The following is a 27,622-nucleotide window of genomic DNA, read 5'->3' as shown; positions in this document are numbered from 1 at the left end:
CTCGGGGCTGACACACCCGCCTTTGGAAGGATCACCTTTGGCTTAGACACACCACCCTGGGGAAGACATCAGCCTTGTGGAAACAGTCCTAAGGAGAGAAGATCACCTTCTGCGTGTAGACATCTGCCACGGTCTGATTTATAATATGAAAAAAAGCCAACGGTAAGCGGTGAGCCAGCAGGACAGGGAAGCACACAGTGAACCAAGCCTCAGCTGGTTCCAGAACCACCTGAGGAAGCCTGCAAAGACTGGACTTACACATGGCATGGGGAGGTGGCCACCGACGGCTTCGCTGACCCATTGCCTGCTTGTGCTCTGAGCTGAACTAAAGTTCAGTTTCAGATCTGGGCGCATCAAGAAGACTCAAGAGGCCCTGAACACAAATCTAACCCCCAATCTAACCACAAATCTTGCCCAAATCTTTAAAATGCTATGTGTCAGGGAAATACTAGAAAATAGCAGGAATTAGCCATGCTGATACCATGTAGTGTAAAAACAAAACTTTTTCTATTTTCTTATCCTTCTCAGCTATTTTATAGATGAATCTTACTTTCCAATCGGAAGAGAAGAGAAGGGTGTAACTCAAGTGGTAGAGTACTTGCCTAGTACACATGAGGACCTCGTTAGGCCAGCACAAGGAAAAAATACACGTGTTTTTCAGTTCTCTAGGTACACGGGGTGATCTTAACGCTACAAACAAACAGGTTGGCGGACAGCTCACAGAGACTCAGCTGGCAACTCTGGAACTCCGATCACCAAGTCCGAGCACATGGCTCTGGGAGCACAGGCTAACCCCGCCTCCCAGGCCCCGCACACCCCTTCTCACTTTCCCCAGAAATAAACTCAACAACCACACAGCAGTCACACAGGAACAAAGCCATCAGCCAAGGCACAGCACTCACGTCTATGATGAACACAGAAACACAAAGAACAGCAATAAAGAACCAACCTAGGACAGCGTTCACGATGTCTGAAAACAAAGCATCCCTTCAAACATCACAGGGACTCCAGACAACCTGCTCAGCTGGCCCAGACCATGGTGGCAACATGGCCACGTTTCTTGCAGCAGCCGACTCTTGGCAGAACACGGCCCAGACACCCCAGGAATCTCAGCACTGCTCGCTGGCTTTCTGACCACAGAGACTTAGTCACACCTAGTGACTCTTCCTACAAGGAGATCTTGGGCATATGCAAGAAGAAATCTCTGGAAACACGTTAACATTTGGCTAAAGAAATTTGGGCTCAAAGAGCTCCTTCCACTTGAGGTAGGTGCCTGAAGGTCCTGAGCTGCCATGGAGAGCTCAGATGGCCTATGCCCCACACCAGGTTTCTAGCAAAGCCCCCGCCACAGCTTTCTGCAGTAGACATGACCCTCAGCAGAGCTGGGGACGCGGCTTAGCACTCCTCTCTGCCTGTCTCCTTTGAAAAGCCAGAGGAAAGGACACTAGCAGCATCCTCTGGGGTTCACTGCCTGCCTGCCTTCCCACGTAGCTGGGGAGCTGGGGTAACAGGCACCTTCCCTTCCCTGAAAACCAAAGGAGCTGCATTTTCCCCCACCCTGGGTACCCCAAAACACAAAATGACCTAGAGCCCAGGGACTTGCTGGTGGACAGAGTGAGGGGACTCAGCAAGGACAGCCATGCTTCCTCCTGACATCCTGTTGTCACACCAGTCACAGCTGCAGGACGACACACTGGCCAGGCACTTCCGGCCCATCGAGGTACCTGTTGCACACTTGCCCAGCCACAGAACCCTGTGAACAGACAGACTCTTCCTCCAAAGTCTAACGCACATCGGACGGTGGTCTAGTGACGGACAGCTTCTCGGAGTGGACCAGGGTCACGGTCAAGAGAGGTGGGATGGGGAGAGAATGACCCACAGTGGAGCATCCCTACAGGCCCGGTGTCTGCAGAAGGCAGGCTGAAGCAGCGCCCTGACTGGTTCAGGCCCTCATTTCACAGGTGGGGAAACAGACCTAGCGACACAAAGTGCCTTAGCCAAAGTCATGTCCATGGCTGGGGGCAGAGCAGCGGCCAGCACCCAATCTTGGACTCTAAGGGAACAGGAACTACACCTGCCCCGGGCATTCACAGAGAGCTCTCCTGTGGGTCACCTGAAGGGACAAAGCTATCTGGAGAGGCAGGACTCTAAATCAGCCAATGGAATGACTTCAAACTCTAGCTCTGCCACTTGAGTGACTGTAGGAGCTGTAGGTAGATGATAGTGTCTGGGTTTATGTGTCAGTCACAGGACCACTTGAGTGACTGTATGAGCTGTAGGTAGACGACAGCGTCTGGGTTTAAGTGTCATCCACAGGACTAGGAGATCTAGCAAGTGGACAGAGCTGCACCTGGCTCTAAGGAGGGCCCTGAGCCGCTGCCTTCCTCACAAACAGGGCACCAGCCATACTGATCCCAGAAGTGCATACAGAGTCTGCCACCCCAGGGCCAGTGCCTGGCAGTCCAGGTTACCTTTGGGCATGATCTGGTGCATGGCGACTGACAGGAAGAAGATGGAGTCGCTGTAGTAGGTCCCCGAGCCAGCACTGAAGTGCTTCTGCATGGCCTCCACGATGGGGAAGAGCTTGTCTGTCAGCACAGCAACATCATGGAAGATGACCTGTAGCGGGGAGCAGGAAAACCCCAAGAGTTAGCCAGTCGTCTGCCTCAGTTCTAGACATCAGAACACACCTGAGCCCAGGAGGCAGACACAGGGTGGAGCCAAGATCTCTGAGGAGCTAAGGGGGTGGGGAAGGACAATGAGGAGGGGGTCTGGGCAACACAGGGGCTGGCTATGACAGGGACACTGTCGGGGACAGGCCACGGACAGGCTAGGGAGGGCGGGCGGGGGCCCAGCTCCCGGGTGTGGATAGTGGCCACGCCATCAGGAGACAGGTCAGGAGAGGGCACTGAGACCCTCTCAAACAGCCGACTCCATGCCTATTTCCCATCCCCACTGCCCAAGGCTCTGCCCAGGTTTCCCATGTCACCACACGCCCAGCTTTCGGAGCCTCTGGTCATGTGCCCAGCCCTGCATCGCTGGTTCCCTCCAGTGGCTCTGCTTTTGTCTAGAATTCTAAGATTTCTTACTCCTCTCTAAACTGTATTCCTTCAGTTCAGGTTTACTTCTGTGCTCAGTCTCTTTCAACTTTTAAAACATGACTGACCTTAGTTTAGCCGGGATGACAGATCACTCCTAAGAGTTCTAGCACTCAAGAGGCTGAGGCAGAAGGATTATTCTAAGTTCAAGGCCAGCCTGTGCTACAGAACAGGACCCTGTCGCAGTCCAGCAGGAAACCCAATTTAGTTCATCGCGTCTTTTTGCTCCCTAAAGTCGGATCTGTACAACTTTAAATCCTGCAGCTGTCTGTAAAAGCTTGGTTAAGATTTCTTGACGTTTTCCTTCCGAGGTGATGTTTTCTTCCTTCATTCCTTTTCTGGCCATTCTTTTTCTCTGGCCTCTCAGCTAGGCCAGTTCTTGCTACTTCTCAACTCTAATCCCAAATTACATCTCTCTCCCACACCTCTCTGTGGCCTCTGGCACTGCCCTGTGGCTTCCCTGCATGGTCGACTTCATCACCTCAGAACATCCTCTGTTGCACCTCAGTCATTTTCCAGATACACAGATTTGTATCTCTCTTCTTAGCTTCAAAACCTCCAAAGCTCACTTGCCTCGGGTCCAAATCCCCCAGCAAGGCCTGCAACGGTGGCAGCTCTTAGCTCCACCCACCCACCCCACCCCGGCCTCACGACTGAGCAAAACTGAACCACCACCCTCACCCCACCCATCAGCCGCCCCTTTATGACCTGTGTCTTATAAACATCCACTTGCTCTTCCAGCCCCACCCCCACCCCCGTATATGGAACTCCCTCTCCCAGTCTTCCTCCCAGCTTTCTCGCCTCCCATGATGCTCCAGGCTCCTCCTGCACCCCATTTCACATGGGGCTTCACTGGCTATGAGTGTTTCTTGCCCTGTAACAGCTGGCTACATTCAGGCCAGGCCACTGACACAGGTTTGCAACCTGAAGGAACCACACTTAGGGCAAGAGCCTCAGTCTCTTCGTGGGTGACACAGGATAGCAACATTTACCCTTGTGGTGACCACTAGGGTTCCTGGGGACAAGCTTCCCCCTCAGGGCTGCTAAGATGCTCTCACCCCTCAGCCTCCCAGCCTGTCCCAGCCTGTGCCCAGTCCCCTGAATCTCTCCCTACAGAACAGATATCAGTCATGGGGCAGGTTTCCCAGCATACCCTCATTACACCTCCAAGCCATCACTGGGGGCTGGAGTCAGGCAAGATGCTGAAAGAGGGTTCTCAAGAAGCAGACAGCTCCACATTCACCAAAGAGGAAAAGGAACAGGGGAACAGGCCCGTGGGGTGTGTGTGTGTGCGTGCGCGTTTGTGTTACGGGAATATACATGGGATGTGGGCAGGGCCTGCCTCAGCCACAGCCAAGTGCAGAGAGGCAAAGTACTGTCGGCAGCCCACTTACTCCCCCACCAGCCTCATATCACCTAAGCTTCCAAGGCAACGACTGTATCCTATCGGCATTAATAGATTTATAAGGACACACTGGACTCAGTACATTTGTTCCAAGAGCCGTACTGCTTAGCCCGCTCCAATGAATATTTCAGATAATAAATCTACTTAAAGGAAAATGAATATATTCCATGGATACACTCATACAGCAGGAAGCTAGCCACAGACACCAACTGTGAATCAAAACGCCCAGTCTCCCAGGAGGACGTGGGTCTGCAGACTGTGATCTCCTCAGACAGCTTCACGCCTGGACACCACGGAGCATGCGGTCCAGTGCAGGCCCCAGTGCCAGGCTGAGGGCTGCAAAGCTCCGCCTCCAGAGCTAAGGAAGAACTGCCACAGAGCCTAGGGGACCGGGAGTGTCACATGCCGGTTACTGAAGGCGGTGGGTCAGCCAGTCAGAACGCGGCTTCTGCCAATGCAAGCCCGTGATTCACAGGGACGCAGACAACAAACGCTGGGTCACCACTCACAACTTTTGTCACTTTATTTACATATACACACCTGAAAACTTCAAACCCTATTAATTACAGAACATTACCCACACTCAGCCTAAAAGCTTCTTCCTCAAGTCCGTCACATGACTCAACAGCAATGCCTGGGGACACTGACCGAGTCACCAGAGTGTACCACTTCTGGTGTGCAGGACGGAGCCCAGTCTGAGCTCCTGAAGAAGCTGCTGGAAGTGCCCCCGCGACATGACTTACCACGCTCACAGCAACCAGGCAGGTGGCTTTCTAGTCAGCCGTATCAGACACTGTAACCTCTCACTAATTTCCTCTGCTCGGTGATACTTCAAGGATTTGTTCATAACAATATTTCACACCAATAATTACTCAGTCGTCCATCTATCAGGAACAATGACTAAATCTGCATTAAGTCCCTTTGCCTCCTTTTATCTTTAATGAATTCCGTTAAGAGACACAAATCTAAATTCAGTAAAGACAAAGAATTCTTAGACTCAGTGTCCCCCAAGAGCTTGTTGTTCGAAATGAAATATGTATAAAGGAAACACCGTGACCGTAAGGGGCTCTAGGAAAACGACTCAGAAAGGATGGTTTTCTGGGGGCAGGGGGTGTCTGGCCTCACTCTACCACGAAAATCGCATTCTTATCACTTCCAGCCTTGAAGGCCAGCACAGCCAGCCACAGCTGATCCTGTGCCAGGCAGGAGCAGACACTCTCACTGGCACAGAGGGCCAGAGGAGCCAGGCCAGCGCTCCTGGAAACATTCCCTGAGGACCTAAAGCATCCCAAGCCCTCAGCTCAAATGAGGAAAACTCATTTATTGAACGACAAACCCACTGGGAGCCAGACACAGCTAGAGCCAAGGAGGTAGGTAATGAGCCGGCCCTGGGCACAGGAAGACGTGGCTTCCAGGAAACCCTAAGGCTGCCAGAAGAACAGGCAGACAGCAGGGCCAGTCAGCCAGAGGCAGCATGGGAGGAGGTCATCCACAACCTAGGAGAAGAGCAATGATAGCACAACCAACCCTGGTGCAGCGACAGCATCCATCTCCCGCGGCAATGACAAGAGTGTCTCCACTGTCCAGAGGGTTCATATGCAGCATGGGAAGGATGCTGCAGCAACATCTAGACTCTGCCATCAACAGAGCTGGCCACCAGTGGGGGACAAGCAAACAACACTGTCCCAGTTTGCTCCTTGTTGCAGTGAGGAACACGTGACCAAAGCGACTTGGGGAGGAAAGGGTTCCTTTCATCTTACAGGTCACAGCCACCATCAAGGGATAGATGCTGGGCAGGAACTGAGGACAGGAACTTGAAACAGCAACCACAGACAAAAGCTCCACTCTGGCTTGCTAGCCATGGCTGCTCAGCTACATCTCTCACAGCCCAGACTCCCGTGCACATTTCACAGTGGGCCAGGCCCTCCCTATCAACTAGCAATCACGAAAACGCCCCCGCAGACATGCCCACCAGTCCACAGGATGGAGGCAGTTCCTCAGTGGAGATTCCTTCTTCCCAGGTATGCCTAGGTTTGTGTTAAGTTGATAAAAACTAGGCAACACAATCCCACAACATTACCATGTCACAGGCCCCAATCTGGTCTGGAATCTCTCTGGTGATGTGGAGAGAGTTCTTCCAGAGACTCAAGAGACTCAAATCACAGTCCTGGAGTCAATGGCAGGATGCTCTAGGTGCCTGACTACCCTGGCAAAATACTCCACCACCCTAACATGTCCGCAGAATGGGGTCCTGGCAGACGTCCCCCAGCCTCTGATAAGGCACAAAGCGGTGCTTGCTAAGTCCAGAGGATGTCACTGCTGCTTTCAGCACAGCTAGAATGCCTTTTCATGCAGGAATCTCCAGATACCGGACCCAAGACACCGCAGGCAGGAACCGCAGCTACCCGGGCCTTCAGTGTCCTAGACAGGCCGAAGGAAGTGACAGATCCCATCCTGTACCCTGTACTCTCAGCCTACCCACTGAGCTTCCCTGGGCCAGGCCCAGCCCAGAGCTGCACTGCTCAACAAAGGGGGCTCCCTGGGACCATCAGTTCAGTCAAATCAGTGAGTCTGGTTCAGTGAGAAACCTTGTCTAAAAGTAAGGTGAGCTGACTGAGGAGGATACCTGACATCAACCCTAGGCCTCCTCACACATGTGTGCATATGCCCATGACACACACACACACACACACACACACACACACACACACACGAGACAGAGAGAGACAGAGACACTGTCCTAAAGGAGTCTGGATCAGGAAAAGCCACTATGGGACATGGACTCCACAGTGGGAAATAATCTTTCTCCCAGCCAGTCCCTGCTGACAGCCTTCCCTTCCCCAGAAGGCCACCTGGGATGACATGAAGCAGACAGGTAGGTCTTTCCTGCTGACAGGCACTGGACACAGTCCCAAAGAGAAGCTGCTTTCCCTCTGACCGTTAACCTTTCCTGAAGAGATGTGAACGCCACATGTACTCACCCCAGACAGGGCACCCACAATAGACCAAAGTCAAGATCCGCCCCAAGCCTAGCTGGCTGAACCAAGGCATTCATTGTGCTTCCTGACATGACAGGGTGAGCAGCTACTTAAAGGAGCGTGGGTGACCCCAAAGCAGCCGCGTCTCCCAGAGCTAGTGCGAAGACTTTGCCACAGCTGCGTAAATGGAGCCCCCTTTCAGCCAGCCTTCCACACTGTATAGACTAATACTTTCCCAAACCATGAGCAACTGGGGCAAAATTACCTACAGCTGGGAGGGAGATGCCAGAGTGGCTGAATCTCGGGGAAGAGTCCAGTGGCCCTCCACACTCCCTCCTTTTATAAGGCCTGGCTTTGAGGGTCACTTGCAAGTAGTCACAACTGTTTCTGGTGAAGATGGTAACGACCGGTATGTTGGGGGCGGGGAGGGGGTAGGGGGGAGGACGGGAGATGGGACGGGGAGGGCAGGTCATCCATTATCCTCCTGACCCAGAAACACTCTTCAGGACAAATGGGAGAATAGCACAACAGAACGACTCCCCGAGTGTTGTGGGTAGGTGGAAGGGGGGCCCAACACAGGCTGATGTCCCCCCAATACCCACCACCCAAGGCTAGCCAGTTCAACAAATGCATGACTAATCTTCGAGAGCTTAGTAATCGATTCCAACAAGAGCTGGAGAAAAAATGATTTTCTGAAGAAAAAATAGACCTCATTGATTGGCTTACTTCTACGTGGGAAAGAAAAATGTACTAACAAACTCCTCCAGTCCCACAGACAGAGCAAGCACCTGCAACCTCAGAGTCTTTGCATTGGCCATCTCCTTTGGATCTTTTCATTTAGGTATCAAAGTATATGATGCTAAGATCTCTTCTTCACCACAAAATGTAGCTAAGAGCCCCCGCCCCAATAACACAGACGCACCACACACATTTTCACATCACATGCACACAATCTGCTCTGGCCAGTGAATCAGCAGCTTCGTTTTCTCCAGAACACCTATCGCCACCTGACACGTCAAATTTTTACCTGTTTAGTCATTTACTTCCGCCCCTCCCCAGCTCCCGGCCAGGCTAAAGGGACTATGAAGAGGACCCTGTCGGTCTGCTATTCCCTGCTGGGCATGCTCCAGTCAGCAAGGCATATCACGTACATCACGTACGGCGGGGGCTCAGCAAATGCCGAGAATTTGCTGAAATTGTGGGGAAGAATGAGCAAAGGAACGGGAAGAAATCATGAGTCCAGACAGGAGAGACAACTTGACACCCTAAAACACAACAGCGGCCACACAGGACCTGCTCCAAGGAAAACCCAAGAAAATGGCAGCTCTGTTCTAGACCAGGGATCCTCCTGTCCCTGGAACATACCTAAAGAAGAGAAATTTCTAGTACCCAGGACTATTCTAAACCTTGAGGAACATGGTCCTTTTTTAACCCTTAGCCTACTGGTCAGGATGTTGTCTAGTAAATCTTATACCCTACCTGTGAGCTGCTTCAGGGTAACTGTGCCTGGTTCTTAAAGGTCATTTCTAAAATCCCATCAGAGGTGTTTCCTGGACCAGGGAGCGACAGCTGTGTGAGTGACAGATGGAGAGAGCAGGAGATCACTGATCTCTCCGTCTTTACTCTCTAAGAGTCCCCCAAACACCATCAGGTCATGCACGGCTATATGCTGCCCTCACCAATAACTGACTTTGGAAACAAAGGCCCCTGGGATGAGAGAACCAAGGCCTGCCTTTGTTAGTTGTAAATGGAGAAGGTAAAAGTGAACAGATTTTACGAGAAAAGAAATGAAGCACACTGTGACACACACACACACACTCGAACCCCCATGTGACTTTTACCACTTCTGCAAGATTTCCTCCATGAATGTGACTCGGCCTGACAGAGGCTCAGGCGGCTGGAGAGAATCAGAGCCCACTCATCTCATTTCTAAAGGCATTTCAAAGAGCTGTTCTCACAGCCTGCTTCCCTCCCTCACAGTTCAAGAGTGAGAGCCCTGTCCTCACTGTGTCCAGTCAGGACAGCACGCCTGTCTGCTCCCTGCACCCATTTCCTCTCGTACTTCTGCACCATTGGCCATTCCCAGGAAATCCTGTGAGATTCCCAACGTTTTAGCAGGTCCTATTCCCACACTCAGAACCCCCCCCCTTTTTTTTGACAAGGGCAAGGAGAAATATAACCCAAAAAGAGAAGGGTCTCGGGGATGATGGGTAACTGAAAGTCAACCCACCACCAGGGAACCGTAAGTCTCCAACAAAGCTGACAGCTCCACCTGCTGCCCTGAAGAGTCTCCAGCTGCAGCGGGCACAGGCTCTCACCAAGGGCCTGGCTAGCTTACAAACCATGTGCACTGATCCCGGAGAGTCAGAATCAGGATCTGGGATGAGGCCGGGGCATTCACTTACATACCAGCCCACATGATCCTAGTACAGAGACCCCAGTCACCTTGAGAAGGAAGGTGACAGCAGAGCCTCTTGCTTGGTGCCACACACAGACAAATGCAACTCTAGAAATCATGCTGCAGGGAGGCAGCTGTCAAGCACTAAAGCGTCCAAAGTCAACGGCCAAGGTGGCAAGGAGGCCCAGAAACCACTGCATGTGAGGAGCGGGTACAGGCTGCTGACCAGTGCCAGCACCCTGCACCTAGCTATAAAATCAGATCTGCCCTCTGCCCAATACCACCTCTCAGTGGGGCTCCTCTGCCTGCCCAGGGAGCCCTCTTAAGGGCTCCATACTCCTGACCCTTCCTACCCTGCTGACCTCCCAGATCATTTCCTGAGCTGCTTGCATACTGGACAGCTCATTCTCTGCTTTTTGTAGAACAGTCATGAAATGAAACCTAACCCTATTCACTTCTCTCAGGCAACAGTGTGGACAGCTTTAGTCGCTTTAAATCTTCGTTCGCCACAGAATGTAAGCTCCACTAGGTCAGGACACTCTGTCTGTCTACCTCTTCCCTTCACCGAGAAACCAGGCTCCTTGTCAGTGCCTGGACACACAAAGCCCACAGTAAATACTGGCTGTTACGTTGTAGAGAGCAGAAAAATGGGATGCCGTTGCACACCAATCAGGAAAAGCAGCATCCCCTTGTCTCAAGGGCTGGCTGCAGTCCCAAGCTTTTCTCTGTCATTATAAATCTGCATTTGCCAATGCTGCTGGACTCTGAGCACATCCCTCAGGCTTTGGGAAAGCAGTCCAGTTAGCTGAGCACAGGTGCTCTGTGGTTCAGGGAGGAGACTGCAGGTCATGGGGAACCCTAGATCACTGCCTCTGTCAAGCCAGGTCCCCAGCCAGGCCGGCTGGTCTCTGAAGGCTCATTCCTAGCAGCCTGTGGCTAAATGTAACGGCAAGATCAAAGGGGGTGACATGGACATGGTGTCACACCAGCCATTGTTGGTGTGGTCAGACTTCGGTGGTCAGTTCAGGAAGGGAGCTGGCATGAAGTTACTCTTCAGATATGAGCTTCACCAGGAGAGAGCCTTGTGATCAGAGAAGCCACCATCAGGCCTTAGGATGTGACCAGGGAAACCATCATCAGGCCTTGAGATGGGAGAGTATTTAAAAAAAAAAAAAAAAAAAAAAAAAGGCAGTCCATTCGATCAGAGACAATATGATGGGATCTTAAAGGAAAGGAAGGTTTTCCTTTAAAATCTAAAAGGGAACTTTATTAAGAGGGATGGCAATCACGTGACAGTCGTGTTGGGCAGGATGGCACAGGCAGAGCAGGAGAAGAGTCTTCAGAAAAATTCTCTAAAAAAGGAAAATATCTGAGTTTTATATTTTTTCAGGGAGGCAAGAAGTTCCACACCATGTATTTACTCTAGGACACTCTATGTGACAAGGATAAGCCAGCAACTGGGTAAGATCATAAATTTACAAGCTATGGAGACACAAAGCAAGAGGGTTCACAGCTCACACCTTAAAGGGGAGGCCAACGATGTAACACCACCAACTCAACCCTCTAGATTCAGACAGTATGGCAGGTTCACAACGGTGTGTGGGCTTGAGTGAAGCATGGCAGATTTCCACCGCAGTATACAGTGGCGTCTCCAAGCCACACAGTGCATTGCATCGTGACAGATTTAGCTTTTACTAGTACAGAAAAAAAGAAAAAAAAAAAAAAAAAGGTTTCTGGGCTCCACGCTGCTGGATGGAAGCATAGACCCACTGCTTCCCATAGTTGGTGGTGAGCCTGGCTCCCAGAGCTGGCAGTAAATGTAGTTCTGCCATGTTGGGAAGCTGAGGTGGGCGGAGCCAGCAGCCAAAGCTGCCATTTCAGTCCTAGTAATGCTGCAGTTTAAAGCAATAGATTCACAGTAAGGCACATTCAGATGGAACAAGACTTTAAAGGGTTTGCAGTGTGTTAAAAATGTGCGTAGGCTTGGAAGAGAGAAGAAAATGAATATAGACAGTTATATAAAGAAATAGTTTTAAAAAATAAAGTCTTTAAAGAGACAGTAAAGGTAGTATAAAAATAAGCCACATAAAGATGGATAATACACAGATTCTGGATTGTGTTGTCTTTGGGATTTTTAACTGCAGAAAGACATTTGATTGTAAAAGCTGCTGAGTTAAATCAATATGTATATTTTAAAGATATCTTGATTTCAAAATCTATGTCTAAGGACATGTTGCTTTGGAAAAGAGGTTCTGCTTTTGTTTCCACAGAAGATGAGAACCTGTGGATTGCTTCCAGACTAATATGGTTTGACTAGCCAAAACACCCTGAAAGGTCTCCGATGACACCATGGCCCAGATGATCTAACATCCAGAACAGTTTCAAGGCAACTGATTCAGACTACTCCAGTCAAGACTCGACCATAATTCTTAATTTTCTCAGGATCCCCATAAGAATCCAGCGCCCTCTATCAGCAGGAAGTAGCCTAGAAAACTATGTCCACATTCCCAAAAAATGGATTATGGGTGTTTGTCTTTGTTTAGGTTTTTGGTTACAAATTGTTATCGGTCATAGTCAATATCATTCTAAAAGAAAGGGGGATATGATATGGAAATATAGGATATAGATATGATAGGATAAAAGAGTGAATTGTTGGACCTACTTTTAAAGAGCAACTTGCTTAAAATGTTTTACAGTGGTATAGATTTTAGTTTATTGATACAAATTTAAAGTTAATTTTGTTATACTGTATTTATATTTTTACTCTTGTTTAAGGTATTATGTTTGTACTGCTCATTTGAAATTGTTATGAATAATTAAGAAATACAGATTAATAATTAGTCTTCTATGATAGTCAAACTTATAGTCATGTTAAGTTTTCTAGGTATACATAGATATAATTCAATTAGGTGGGTAATCTTCAAACACTTCAAAGACCTACAGAATATGTCATTTAAAACATTTTAAGAACTTTGACTTTCTGGACATTGAGACATGTCTGCTCCTGGCAGTACCAATCTACTTCAGAGAAGATAATAGGCATTGAAGAAACTCATTATAGAGTTTGCTTTTTTTTGTGGCAAAAGTTAGCCACTGGGCAAAAAAGTGTCCCTGAGTTGGCTGCTTGATGATATGTTGTATAAACCAGACATGTAGGACCCGTAGAAAGGTGACCACTGAACTTTGCAAGGCAAAATGGTCCTTCAGGTTCCTGCTTAGCAGAGGAAACTGCCAGACATTCTATAGGACACAGAAAGAAGCAACTGAGAGACTCTAGGCCTGTAGGCTGAAGAATGTAGGCAGAAGAGCTTTGGATGACTGTCCAGGCAGTCAGTTGTCTCTTTCATTCTAGATTTTTGGAAGTTGCTTACAATGCTCTTCCTGTTTACTTAGGTAATATTATATCCTTCTGAGGTCTTTGATGTAGTTGAAGACTAGATAGTTATAATTTTCCTTGGTTATGATAAAAGATAAATTAGATATGAAACTTTAGACTTACAAATATAGGACAGAGTATTTTCTTTAATTTTACAAAATACAAATAGACTAGATATTGTAGCTGTAATTCTTGCTTGATATCTGTTCTATTATATGTAATTTTACTATGTTGAAGTTAAAACCTTCCTTTTAAATAGAAAGAAAAGGGGAAATGATGGGTAACATCACTCTGTATGCTGTGAATGTGTTGCTCTGATTGGTTGATAAATAAAATGCTAATTGGCCAGTAGCCAGCCAGGAAATACAGGTGGGATAAGCAGACAAGAATTCTGGGAAGAAGGCTGAGTCAGAAGACTCCAGCCTGCTGTCCAGGGAACAGCATGTAATGGCACAAGGTAAAGCCACAGAACACGTGGCAACGTATAGATTAACAGAAATGGGCTGAGTTTAAGTGTAAGGGCTAGTCAATAGTAAGCCTGAGCTAATGGTCGAGCAGTTAAAATTAATATAAGCCTGTGTGTGTCTATTTGGGACCAAGTGGCTTCGAGTCGTAGGTGGGAGAGATTTGTCCCAACCACAGGGCCCAGGCAGGACACAAGAAAACTTCCAGCTACACTTCCACATCAATTTAATCAAGATAATGCCCCCACCGACTTGCCTACAGACCAATCAGATAGGCATTATCTCTACTGAAATTCCATTTTCCCAAATAACTCTAACTTGTGTCAAGTTGACAAAAAAAAAAAAACTGACCAGCACACATAATAAGTATATATCATGTATACATATATGTGAGATGGAAATGAAAGTGAAAATAAATTCTACAAAGTGCCCAACTTCTCATCTGGGACGGGATACCCTCAAGGAGAGGCTGGAAGACACAGAGTGAGATTTACCTATAGCTGTGTTTTACTTCTGAATGGCAGGACATGTCAGCATCTGGAAACATGTTTGAGAGCATCATTTCCCTTATGTCAAAGCTGAACTCTGCCTGGCTGGGGCTTCTATCCTCAGTGATGGGTCAATGACCAAACTGTGAGCTGTGAATGCCTATATGTATTGGGCCTATGGGAGACGTCCTCATTTAAAGCCTAATATATCTTGATATCCTGTCTCAAAAAGTCAGAAACTCACAGAACAGCTTATAAAATAAAGGTGACAACATACTCCATGAACAATAAGCATGAAACAAGACAACATGATCAGAAACACCACGGCCTACACCATAGCATACAGGTCCCAGAAGTGAAACAAGCGGATTAAAGTCCCCCACCACATCAAAATTACACCAGCAAGGGACAGGACTGAGGGGCACATGGGAGAATGAAGATGGTCTATGAGAACAGGCCTTTCAGCAGCTTCATACCCTCTGTGGGGCAGGTCAAAAAGGCTCTCCAGGGTCCACTGCCCTCTCTCTGCACCTTCTCATGGATTCTCACAACCCTCTTTCACCCTGGGGTCTGAGGCCAAGCCCTCAGAGCAGAACATTCTCATGGGCCAGTGAGCTGTTCTCTCATAGTTCCGGGCTCTAACAAATCCCTCAGGAGTTTCATAAAGCAAGTCCAGATGCTGCACGTGTCACACAAGAGGACTAGATGCCAACAGCTGTAGAAACCAGGAGGTTAACAGCAACTTCCAATTCCTTTCCCAATGCTCAAGGCAGAGCTTCCAACTTCGACAAAAGAAACCATTTTGTTTTGCATTTGTTCTTAGATGTCTTCCAGCTCTGAGAGAGAATGACTTCCACTGCTGGTACTTCTGGTCAAAGTCAAGATTCTCTGTGAGCCTGGATGACGAAAGAGTAGACAGAACCAACCTACAAATACCTTTAGGTCCTTGGCAAAGACTGCTCACCAAACTTAACTCACCTTTTGGCTATCCTGTTGTACATTTTGTTTGCGATCTAACAAATAAAGCTCGCCTGAAGATCAGAAGGTGGAGCTAGCCACCATAGAGTTAACCATAGAGACCAGGCAGTGGTGACACACATCTTTAATCCCAGCACTTGGGAGGAGGAAGCAGGAAGATCAGGAGTTCAAGGTCACCCTGAGCTACATGAGATTGATCAGTCTAAAAGAGAAACAGAGCCAGGAGGTGGTGGTGCAGCCTTTACTCCCACACTAGGGAGGTGGAGACAGGATCTCAGCACCCCACTCAGTCTGAGGATCTGTAGAGGTAAGAAGTTTCTAGTGGCTGCTGCTCTGCTTCTCTGATCTTTCAGCTTTCACCCTCGACATCTGACTCCGGGTTTTTATTTAGTAAGATTAATTAGGTTCACGCTTCACTATTCATACTTTGCTGAGGCCCAAAGGTCCCAGCCAAGCTGAGTTTTCAGTTGTGACAGGTGGAGGAAGACAGTATTCTCCAGGACGTCCCAGAGTCCAAAGACAAGCTCTACCCAGGAAGCACCATCAGAGATGGGCCACAGGGTGGACAGTAACTAGGCTGTACAGTGTGTTACCCAGAGGACTCCCCATGAACTCTCAACAAGCACTCCCACCAGCATGCCCTAGTAGATGATGGGGACCCAGGACTCTGGCCATGGCACACACGGCAGCAGTGACCAGCCCCACCAATGACTAGGGAGCAAAGCACACCGCCATCTGTTAGGTATACCTTACAACAAGGAACATCGCCTCAAATAACTTCTCCAGTGCTCTGGAGCCATATCACTCAGCCTCAAGCTTGTTCCTATTCCACCTACAAACCTGGGGACCACAGGGTGTGACACTTCTCAGATGGCCCCTGGGCTCAGGCACTGTATAATTCTTATTCAACAGGGACACCAATTGACGTCTAAAGGACGTGGCATGGGGCTTCTATGCACATGACAGCAGACTGGGGATCCATGTAGGCAAACCACACAGCCAGGCTTAGGTCTGGGACCTACTATAAGATCTCAACCAATAAGGAAAAGCAACGAGCAATGTGAAGAGCAAAGCCATGTGGTGGCATATGCCAGGGACGAGCACAGCTACCCCAGAACAGGACACAAACCGGAGAGACCTCTCAGGAGACAGGACAGCCTTACCGATGGGCCCCGGCAAACACCTACTGAGTGCTGGGCATGGACAGGTCCTTTTCACACATTTGTTTACTCAATCAATGCATCCCTTGTGTAGCCAAGGAAGCCATTCATAGAAGGAGAATAACTATTTATTGCCTCCTGGAGGGATGAGGGACAGTCAGAAGCTGAGCCAAGCCCACCTGTGCCAACACCAGAGTCCTCAGCAAATGCATACCACTCCTACAGGAGTCCACATAGGAGGGAGAGAGAAACCAACGTGATTCCTACCCCCAGGTCTCCCCACCTCTGCCTCTCACTAGTGTGGCAGACAGACAGAGCAGGGGCAGCAGCATCAGCATCAGAACAACCCCTAGAGGAACAGACATGCAGGAGGGCGGGCGGTGTGGACGCTCCAGGCAGGTGTCTGAACTGGAGAGCAGAGCAGCGGCCCTGCTTCCATTTCTGCTGCTGTGATGAAACACCCCGACAAAAAACAACTTGGGAGAGAAAGGGTTTGTTTTTGCTACAATTCCCTGCTCCTCTCAGAAGCCTCATGAGCTGGACCTCCACTGTCCCTTTCGCTCAGCAGTCTTCCAAGTGCCCACCAGAATGGCTCATTAAGCCCTGCTTCCCACTTCCAGAGGCTTTCCTAGCCCAACGTACCAAATGTCTCCGCATCACCCCCCCCACACACACACACACACAGTTCAAGGTTTACCACCACATGGCCGGGTTCATCACACCTCAGTACCAGTTTCTGTACCAGTTTGTTTCTGTTGCTTGGATAAAATACCCTGACTCCAACCCAGAGGAGAAAGGTGTTTGCTTTAGTTCACAGTTCCAGGTCACAGTCCTTTGTAGCAGAGAAGTCACGGTGACAGGAATGTCACACAGCTAGTCACATCTCATCTAGTCAAGAGCAGAGAGATAAACACATCCATGCTTACCACTCAGGTTTATTTAAGCTATTTTTAAAATCTGTACATGTATGTATTTCTGTGTGTGTGAATGCTGTGCATGCAAGTGCCCATGGAGGCCAGAGGAGGGTATCAGAGCTAGAATTACAGGTGATCCTGATGTGGGGGCTGGGAACTGAACCCGGGTCCTCCGGAAGAGCAACAAGTGCTCTAAACTGCGAAGCCATCTCTGCAGCCCTCCTCCATTTTAATACAGCCCAGGACCCAAAGCCAGGCACCGGTGCCACCCAGAGTGGGTTGGTGCTTCCCATCAGTTAATGTGATCAAGACAATCCCCCAGTCACACCCAGCAGCCAAGCCAATCTAGGCAATCCCTCCCTGTGACTCCCGTCCCAGGCAGTTCTAGATTGTGTTGACAGTAAAGCTAACCACCACACCATCAGAGAAGGAAGCATCTAGAAGAGCTTCTGGGTGTCACAGATCAGATCAACAGGCATGCCTGGGCTGCAGCTGCCATGCAGGACCAGGCAGGAGGTGGCAGTGGGTTCCAACTCCACATAGCTGTCCCACCCCAGGCTCAGGTCCCACAGAGGCCAGAGTGGGAAGTAGACAGCGGCACCCTTCAGAACGGCCGAACCTGTATCTGAGGCAGCCCCTCAAGTGCAGTCCACGGGCTGCCACTCTAGGGGCACAGGTCACAGCTTTCAATGCGCACAAACACAAGTGACTGCAGAACGGCCACAGGTGAGTGAGACTAAACAAACGCATCGCACCAGGGACAGAAGCTGAAGATGTAGAGCTAAGTACCACCCAGAGCTGGCTCAGGAGCAAACCAAAGAGAAGGTGGGCAGGGAGAGAGGGAGTCCATGGAGTCCCAGACTCCCTTGTCCAGCTACGTGATGGTTGGGGTTTGAATGACAATGGACCTCAGAGGCTCACATCTGAATGTTTGGTCCCCAGCTGGTCGAACTATTTGGGAAGGATCGGGGGGGGGGGGCAGCCTTGTTGGAGGTGTGTCAGTGGGAACATGCTTTGAGGGTTCAAAAGACCCATGTGACTCCCCAAGCGCTCTCTTGTGCTCCTTCTCCCCTCCGCTCTATTTGCTGATCCGGACGGGAGCTCTTGGCTGTCCCTGCAGCCATGCCTTTGCCCTGCCGCCATCATGGACCCTGACCCTCTGAGACAGTAAATGCTTTCTTCTCTAAGTTAAGCATTTTTATCACAGCAATAGAAAAGTGACCTCACGCAAGCCACTTGGCCTTTCCTGGGTCCAATTTCCTTCCTCATAGGTAACGTGAAGGTACTAGACTTCCTCCAACCCAGACCTCCTGTGACCTGCTGTCAAGTAAATGCAGGAGGCAGCACCCCAAACAGCACAGGCATACAGGACACACTGCAAAGGGGCTCCCCTGGCTCTACAGGCTGGAGCAGGAATGAGGGCTTCCAGTCCTGGCTCTGGGAACTCAAAAATTACCGGTAACTCTTGACTCGCTAGTGAGGGGACAATGTCTCATGTATAAGCCTCTGAGCAATATGAAAGGGCACCCCAGTCACCGTCCTACTGGAGCCTCACATCTCACAGAGCATCCCCTGCTTCAGAAGGATAAGGAGGAACCACTCAGATCAACAGCCATTCAGGAAGGATAAAATGCCCAAGTGTCAGAAAGTCAGGGGCCAGCTCCGCTGCTCACTGCCCATGGCTCTGGGCAAGCCCTCGGCGTGCCCTGGGCCAGGGCTTCACCTGGACAACTTCTCTTGAAGAGAGAACACCTCTACACTAAGACAAGCATTCTGTGGACCAAGAGCAAGCCCAAGGTGGGCTCCAGCATGCCTGCTCCTCAGGGGCTCATTCGAGTGTGGGACTGCTGTGATTCTTGTAGAGGTGACAAGCACCAGAGAGAGCTAGGGCGATTCCATACCCCTCATCTCCTCAGGACTGAGACCAGGAAATCCACCAAAATCTCCCAGCAATGACGACTCTGCGGGTCATTCCAGGAGCCATCCCAGGAAGAGCTGAACAACAGCCTCTTCCCCTCACCTCCTAACCTCCTTTCGGAACAAATTCTAGAAGAACGTGTGCTTGCAAGTACTTCCTAGTACCCATTTTAGACCCACCAGTAAGTCAGCTGCACAGTGACTCAGGGCTGGAATGTCCCCACCTTTCCACCACCATCTGCATAAAGGACTCTCAGAGGCCCATGTGACGAACTTGCTGGTCAGCCTGTGTCACAAGGGGAAAATGCTAGAACTCTGAAGAGCTGAGACTCTGTGGGAGTTCTGTGTGTGTGCACACGAGCGTACAGATAGTAGAGGCAAGCCCGAGGGATACTCCTTTCCCTGCCTCCCCAGAACTAAGGTTAAAGGTTAAATAACCACACCTTGGTTACTACGTGAGTGCTGGGGATATGGAATCAGGTCTCCATGCTTGCCCAGCAAACGTTTTACCAAATGCGCCATCTCCTAGCCCACAGCAGGAGTTCTTAAGTCCTTGAAGGGAACGCTGGGACTTTGTGGGAACCCCCAGCCCTTTCCTCTTCCTCCCTTTCAATTCCCAAGCAAGGGAACCAGGTTCCACACCGTGTTCCCTGCTGTCGCCATCTGACACCCCACCGGAGACCTATAAAACCGGTTGTGTTTGATCATGGACAGAAGGGCGAAACCTGTTCTCTAATAATCCTTGCTGGGCTGGGCACAGAGCCTGATGGTAGAGCACTTGCCTAGTATGCAAGAGGCCCGAGGTTCAATTCCCTGCACAAACAAACAAGCAAACAACCCTCTCTTTGTAGACTGAGTATCTGGGGTACTGGTTACTGTAATGGAAAAGTAACTAATCTGTAGTTGGAGTTTTCTCCAGTCCTGCCTGGTCCACAGTCAGGACAAATCTCTGTCACCCGCCAGTCCCGCAGCTGCTCAGACCCAACCAAGTAAACACACAGAGACTTATATTGCTTACAAACTGTATGGCCATGGCAGGCTTCTTGTTATCTAGTTCTTATATCTTAAATTAACCCATTTCTATAAATCTATAAGTTGCCACATGGGTCGTGGCTTACCAGTATCTTACATGTTGGTACTCATGGCAGCGGCTGGCAGCGTCTCCTGACTCAGCCTTCCTGTTCCCAGAATTCTCCTCTCTGTTAGTCCCGCCTATACTTCCCGCCAGGCTACTGGCCAATCAGCATTTTATTTATACAGAGCAATATCCACAGCACTAATCCATCACTGGCAGGTGAGGAACTAAAGCTCAGACGCACTGGGAAGCCTATTTATGAAAGCCAGAAGAGAAAGACCTGGAACCCAGGGTAAGCAGTTCCTGGGCAGACTCTGTCCACCAGTGTCTGGGCCAAAGGCAGGAGCTGAAGGCCTGCCAAAGCATCGATGCCAGCAGAGCTCTGGGCAGGTCAGGAGCCTCCCCAGCTCCCTCCCGACAGCATCAGGATCTCTTCATAAGGACACAGGAGGAGCAGTGGGGTCCAAAAACCTAAAAAGAAGTCTCTGAAGCACACCGTCACCGTCCTGGCTGATCTCAGGTGGTGCAATCCCTATGGGAGAGCTGATGTCTCTCCCTCTCTGATCAGCATGATCCCACATGCCTAGGAATAGCGTTCACAGGATGTCTGAGATGTGCCACTACCCAGCAGCCCCTTCACTTCCTGTGGCTACCTCACAGTGCTCACCCTCCCTGCCCACCTGCCTGCATCTACTTCTGCAGCCCATTCAGCCTGCACTGAGTCTCATGCTGCACCAGGCCTGTCTTAACATCTCCATGGAGACAGATATAAGAGCCAGCCCCGCCCTCTAGCAGTTGGCAAAGAGGCCAGGCTCGGTACACCAGAGGTTAGAGAAGGGACTAATGGGTATGGGGTGTCAGAGGTGGGTGAGACCCCACACTAATAACACAATAAAAAAGCAGCATCTTAGGGAAGGACAGGACTACAGAGAGCAAAGGGTTGGACAGATTCCAGGAGAGGAGGCCCCTGAGCCAAGCTGCAGGAGTGTGAAGTGATCACTCCAGAAGTTGGCAGGAAGACCTGCATGCAAGCCAGGCATCCCTGGGCACAGTCCATGCAGCTGTCTCTCCCTGCTCTGGCACCCTCCTGCTGGACGATTCTGCCAACTCAGACAACAAACACTCCCTCACCCAGGCTGGCCTTCCCCTTCCCTATCCCCTCTGCCAGGAAGAGGAGTTAGGGGCCTGCCCCCCCCCCCCTTTTCTCCAAGATGAACAAGTGTCTTGCTAATTTACCATGAACGGCATCCTCAAAGGCCCTTGCTCCCTCAGGCAGCCTCTGCATCCTCACAAGCAGCCCCAGTCACTCTAGGAATCCCCTGCTTTCTCTTCTGCTCCCTCAGACAAGAGGTGGCCTAGGACACCAAAGCCTGATCCTGTGCAGGTGTCCTGTGTACCAACCAGTGAATCCCTGCTAGAATTGCATCCTTGCCAGGACCCCAAGAAGCTGACCTTTCAGGCAGGACTCAGCTGTTACTCCCCCCGATACACACACACACACACACACACACACACACACACACACACACACACACCAGACTGCCATGATAATCTGACACCTTGTCTCATGCACCCAGTATTGAAAGAGCTACAAAGTGTGAAGCCTAAGGCCACTTGAGATGGGCAGGAGCTGGGACTGTGAACATGCCTGAAAGTACGTGGGTATGTATGAAGGAATGCCGGTCTTCCTGGTGCCATGACCTTCTAAACCACTGACAGCTTACACTTGGCCAATCCTCCAGAGTATCATGAATAACTGGTGTGTGCACTCAGACCAAGAAAACAACCGAAGACATTGGGAAGAGGGAAAGCAAACATCACCTAGCACCTCTGTTAGTTTACTAGAACAGGTTTGGCTGGAGCCTCCCAGAAGCTAAACATTCACAGGTGCAGCAGGTCCAGCCACACGGCCTTCAAGACAGCAAGTGCGCAGACTCCAGCTCTACCACTCCGACTCCGGAACAATGGCGGGCCGACACTTGCAGAGCAGAGCCTGTGCCCACAGCCAGGTGGATGAGGGGATGAGAACCTCTTCCTTCCACGGGCAAAGATGTGTCTACGTCCATGACAGGGGTACAGTCTGTGCCCTCTTCCTCCCCTCCCCCGTTTCTCTAATCTCATGGGCCAAGCACCCACAGGCCTGGGTAGTGCTAGCTAACAGGAGAGGGCATGGATTCAACAGAGTACCCAGCAAGGCACCCAGCTCCTGCTCCAGGACAAGCACTGCCCTGGGGTGGGGGCAGGACACAGAACAGGAAGAACCACTGTCGTTTAGGGAACTGTGGGGGGACGCAAAAGAACACAAGGACCCCTTGAAGTAAACCTGGGCGCATGCTGTTCCTGCCAGCTCGCTGCATCACCCTCCAAGTGGATATGCCTTCTAGGATGCTGGGAAGTCCCTGCTCTCCACACACCTACTCAGGAGACAGACGTACAGCCACCAATTTGTCGTCCCCTCGCTGAATGCCAGGAAGGTCCTGTGTGCTGTCTCCGCTTTCTCCTGAGAGAGAGTCAAGAGTGGAGGCCCAGAAGTGTTACAGGCAGCTGCTCCTAAATGTCACACGCTGGACTTGAACCCAAGTCCTAGGCTCTGAGCCACACACTCTTGCCCTGGAGCATTTCCCTGGAGGACCCAGGATGGACTGTTGGAGGCAGAAGTGCAGAGCAAGTGTGGGAAACAGAGTGTCGTCCCCCCACCCCACCCCCACCCCACTACAGGACCTGAGAAGACCAGGAAGGGAGGGAGAGGGCAGATGAGAGGACCTCCTCTCCAGCCCCAGGCCTCCCCTGGGGAGGGTTACAGAAGCCAGACTCGGGCACTTCATTCCACCAGAGGAGACTGTTTAATTGGGGCTTTTGAACAGTAATCACTCCCATAAATGAACAAGCGACTTTAACTTGGAGCACATTAAGTTAACAGCAAGCGCGGCACCAGCCGACATGGCCTGGCTCAGCTGTTCAGAACAGGTAGTGTGCTTCCTGGGGCTGGGAACTCGGGGTGAAGGACTCCGCAGCCTGGGCAGACCGTGGAAGATGAAGCCATGGTCATCTGATGGGTCCTCCGCTTCTCACAGAGCAGTGTGAGTGGCCCTGGGCCAAAGCAACGTTCTGAACCCAGAGGGTATGAGGAAAGCAGCTGGGGTCACTAGCTCAGCCTGTGATGTCCCAGGCAGGATGAGGATGCAGGAGACCTGTGGGTCAGCAGGACAGCGGGGGCCCTCCTTGCTTCACCCGTTAGGAGGGTTAGGAGGACTGGGGTGAACCTGAGACAGGAGATTCCCAACACACTGACAACCAATGATCTGCAACTCCTGCAGCTAAGCCAAGGGGCCTGCCAGGAAGGCCCAGCACCTGTCTCCACAGACACAGTTCCCACATCTGAAGCAGATCCAGCCTCGGGTAACAATGAACGGGCACGCCCCCATGGGGGCACTACAAGGCCAGCTGGGCAGCACCGTGCTCCGCCCCAGAGCCAGGACCAAGGAGAGCATGACCCTCCTATCTGCACTCCCTCTACCTGGGCGCCAGACCCAGCTGCCCTGGAGGCCCACTAACCACCTTCAAACAGCCTCATCAACCGTTTACACTGGACAGAAAGGCCTTCTTTAGTCCCCCAGCCTAGAGCCCAGGGGCGGGGTTGGTGAAAGCCAGCCCTCCATGGGGACCCAAAGGCCAGGCACGGAGAGCACCAACACGGTACCGCAGCGCCCCCCAGTGGCAAACTATACACAGTGGCCCTCTACTGCCCAGGCTTTTCGGAAGCTTGTGCCATGCTCCTCAGGCAGACTCCCAAGAAAACTGTAGACTCCAAAGTCCTACAATGGCCTTCCAGTGCACATCTCGAGCAGGAGACAAGGGTTAGCCTAGGCTAGATACAGTATCTAAGAGACCAGAGGCAGTATACACGGAAGCTGTACCGCGGACTGCCAGGCCCAGCAACCGTGTTCTTCAATGTTACGGGTAGGAAGGGGAGAGCTAAAGTAGTTGACAGGTTGTTATGTTTGTAAATTACATCTGGGTAGTCATGGTTTGGACAGGAACTATCCCCTAAACCTCATCTGTCGAAGGCTCAATCCCCAAAGCCGTGTTCTGAGGTAGGACTTTAGGGAGTGGCTGTTGGAGCCCATTTAGGTTTCCTGGTGGCTTTATCCAGCAAGTCTGCATAAAGAGGATGACTGGGTCACGGGCCTGAGTGCCGGCACTTGGAACGGTCCACACTTGGCTGTATCTAGCAAGGGACAGGTCTGTTGCCCCTCCCCCTGGCATTGTCATAAAAAGCCCTTTGGAATAAAGTTCTGGGCAGGCGGATAAGGATCCAGGCCCACCTGAGGCTCTCCTGTATTTTCTAGCTGTTTCTCTCCCCTCTTTCTTTCTTCCTTTCTTCCTTCCTTTCTTTCTTTCTTTCTTTCTTTCTTTCTTTCTTTCTTTCTTTCTTTCTTTCTATTTTCCAGAGCTGAGGACTGAATCCAGGGCCTTGCGCTTGCTAGGCAAGTGCTCTACCACTGAGCTAAATCTCCAACACCCCCCCCCCTTTATTTCTATCTAAGGCTCTTATCCCTCATCCCTCAAGAGTCCCTGGGGTAAATAAATGTGGGAGCTGGTTCCCCGTAAGTGACCACATCTCAGGGCCCTGACCATAACCTGGGGTCATTATATGGGGTGGTGGGGACTAGAGCAGGGGGCATATGAAGACGTAGGTCACTGGGAACACGGCCCTGCCCCCTGCCCTCAATCTCTGTCGTAAGCGACCTTACTATGTACTCTCCTGTCATAACGCTCACCTCAGACCCCGCACGATGGAGCAGGAGCCTCCGAAACTGGTGGTGATTAACTAACTACCTCTCCCTCTGGTTTTCGTGGGTGTTTTGCCACAGTGACGAAGTGTGGCTAAAGGGAACCTGGCCCTGAAGAGTAGGGGCACGGCCACCGCATCTGACCTTGAGAGTGTCTCGGGGAGGAGCTGACTGGTCATCCTGTGGACTCAGAACAGATGCCCACAGCAATGCCCAGTAAGTCCCGAGGCTTCAGACAGGGATGAGGATCCCCTGGTGAGTCAGAGGTGTTATCTCTTACATTTAGGCTAGTCATAGAACACTCTAGAAAAAAATCTGCCTACATTTTGTCCATGCCCAGAGATTTTGAGTGAAATTGAGTCTTAAATGGCATAATAATTAATCCAGCAAATGAAATGTCAAAGCGGGGTGTTCTGCCTGTATTTTATAGTGCCAGTTGAAGCAAAGGCAGGCTTGCTTTTGAAAAAGTTGTAGTTCAACAATAGGTCAAAGGTGTCGTAGCTGAAGAAATGAGCCCCATTAAAAAGAAAGGGCAGCAAGATGGCTCAGCAGGTAAAGGAACTGGCTTTCACACCTCAGTTTGATCCCTGGGATCCACACATTCCACACACGTCCGCTGTGGCGTGTACACACCCAGACGACACCCCCACATACGGTAAGTAAGTTTTTAAAGAAGCGAACGAAATACTTTGGCATCAGGACAACAGGAAAGCTGTCTGAGGGCATCTCAGAGCTGGCCCTACCACTGAGGCTCAAAGGTCTCAAGGAGAAGAAGAGACTCCCTGGTTGCCCCGCTCACGAAAGATGGTGTAGCGAAATGACATTCGGCCATCCAGGTTCTCAAAGCTGTGATTCAAGGGGACAGCTACTGCTCCAGCTGAAGGCAGATGTTGACATGTTCCATGTGATGCTGGTTGTGGGGGCAGCCCTTGAGAGGGCCATACACGAAATTCTATGCTCCAATGGAGACTTTAGGAAGTCAGAGGCCCAAGAACACCGGCCACTGGCCAGGAAAAGCCACAAACAGCCAGCACAGCCATGCCAGGAGCAATGTCCCATGGCCTGGGGGTGGGGGGGGGCGTGCTGGGGAAAGGGCTTCACAGGTACTTCAATGCTCCTTCATGCCTGAAATGCTGCCCTGCAGGCTTGGGGTCACGGTGGTCCCATCCCTCCTCTCCCTTCAAGAATGGAAATGTTTGCCCTACTCCATTGAGTGTTGGAAGTATGTAACCTGCTTTTAAACTTTACAGGGGCTCAGAGCTAAGAGTTTGCCTTGAAGCTCAGAGACTTTGAAACTCACTTTATTTTTCTTTAGCAAAGTGGAACTGTTGAGCCTATGGAGACTCCTGGTAACGGATTCATTTGCAGTATGAGCCAGAAATGAGCCTTTGGCCAGGCGGTGGTGGCGCACGCCTTTAATCCCAGCACTTGGGAGGCAGAGCCAGGCGGATCTCTGTGAGTTCGAGGCCAGCCTGGGCTACCAAGTGAGTCCCAGTAAAGGCGCAAAGCTACACAGAGAAACCCTGTCTCGAAAAACCAAAACAAAAAAAAAGAAAAGAAATGAGCCTTTGGGGGACTAGGAATGGAATGTTGGGGTTTGGATATGAAATACCTTCTCTAAGTGCTGGGGCAGGGGAGTACCATGTCTATATAATTCCAGTACTGTGGCAGGTCTTATCTATGTTGTGGCCCACTGTCCAATTCGTCAGATGTTGGTTCCAGGGACAGGGTTTACATTCAGCTGGTCAGGATGGATCAGTTTCCCCAGACTCGAGAAACAGTGGCCCCAGGGAAGGGGAGGGGAGGCTCCTTTTGGCGGGTGTGTCAGACATAGTGATTGTCTCAGGTTCTTATCTTGTAAACAGTCAAACAAATTGCTACACAGCACTCAAGAGGCAGAGGCAGGAGAATCAGCTCAAGGCCATTCTGACTACATAGCAAGTTTGAGGTCAGCTTGGGCTACATGAGAAAGGAGCAGGGGGAAGAGGAGGCAGAGAGAGAAAGAAAGGAAAAAGAAAAGGAGAAATCCTCTTACAATGGAATATTCATAGGTGGTACAGCTTCGGGAGTGCGTCAATCATTTGGGTTCTGACCTGACCAATGAATAATCCATAAATTGATGGTATTATTGGTAGGTGTGGGAAAGTAGGACGTGGGGCCTAGCTGGAAAAAGTAGGTCCCTGGGGATGTGCCCTTGAACCGTCTCCTCTCTCAGTCTCTGTCTCTTCCCCTCTTTCTCTCCCTGTATGCTCCCTCCCCCCCCAGCTACCCCCCACCACACCTCTACACCACCAAGCTCTGCCTCTTCGTAGACCCACAGCAATAGGCTGAGCAACCACAGACTGAAATCCCTGGGACCATGAGCCAAAGTAAAGCTTCCCTCCTCCCCTTCCTTCCTTCCTCTCCCCGCCTCGGGAAACAATTTAATGGAAACACTAACTAGCACAGTAAGTGTGTAACGCTGCCACACACATTTCTACAACTGCCCTAATCAGCACATGATCGTCTCCTATTAGTCACTAGGAAAACGTAAGACAAAACCAAGTCAAACCCAGCAAGTGACTAAGATCAGAACCAC

At 50.5% G+C, this 27,622-nt stretch overlaps 1 protein-coding gene across 1 annotated transcript in view; it reads right to left on the bottom strand.

Annotated features, from left to right (window-relative positions):
- Positions 1-27,622, bottom strand: part of Xxylt1 (xyloside xylosyltransferase 1) — a 141,076-nt gene that overhangs the window by 105,017 nt on the left and 8,437 nt on the right. Inside the window, exon 2 of the mRNA XM_059277542.1 lies at positions 2,472-2,619. Coding sequence (XP_059133525.1) covers positions 2,472-2,619 — 148 coding nt within the window. The remainder of the gene's footprint in view (positions 1-2,471; positions 2,620-27,622) is intronic.

Source organism: Peromyscus eremicus, chromosome 12 (genome assembly GCF_949786415.1).
Source record: "Peromyscus eremicus chromosome 12, PerEre_H2_v1, whole genome shotgun sequence".
NCBI classification, from domain to species: Eukaryota; Metazoa; Chordata; class Mammalia; order Rodentia; family Cricetidae; genus Peromyscus; species Peromyscus eremicus.
This window is presented reverse-complemented; position numbering and strand designations above follow the sequence as displayed.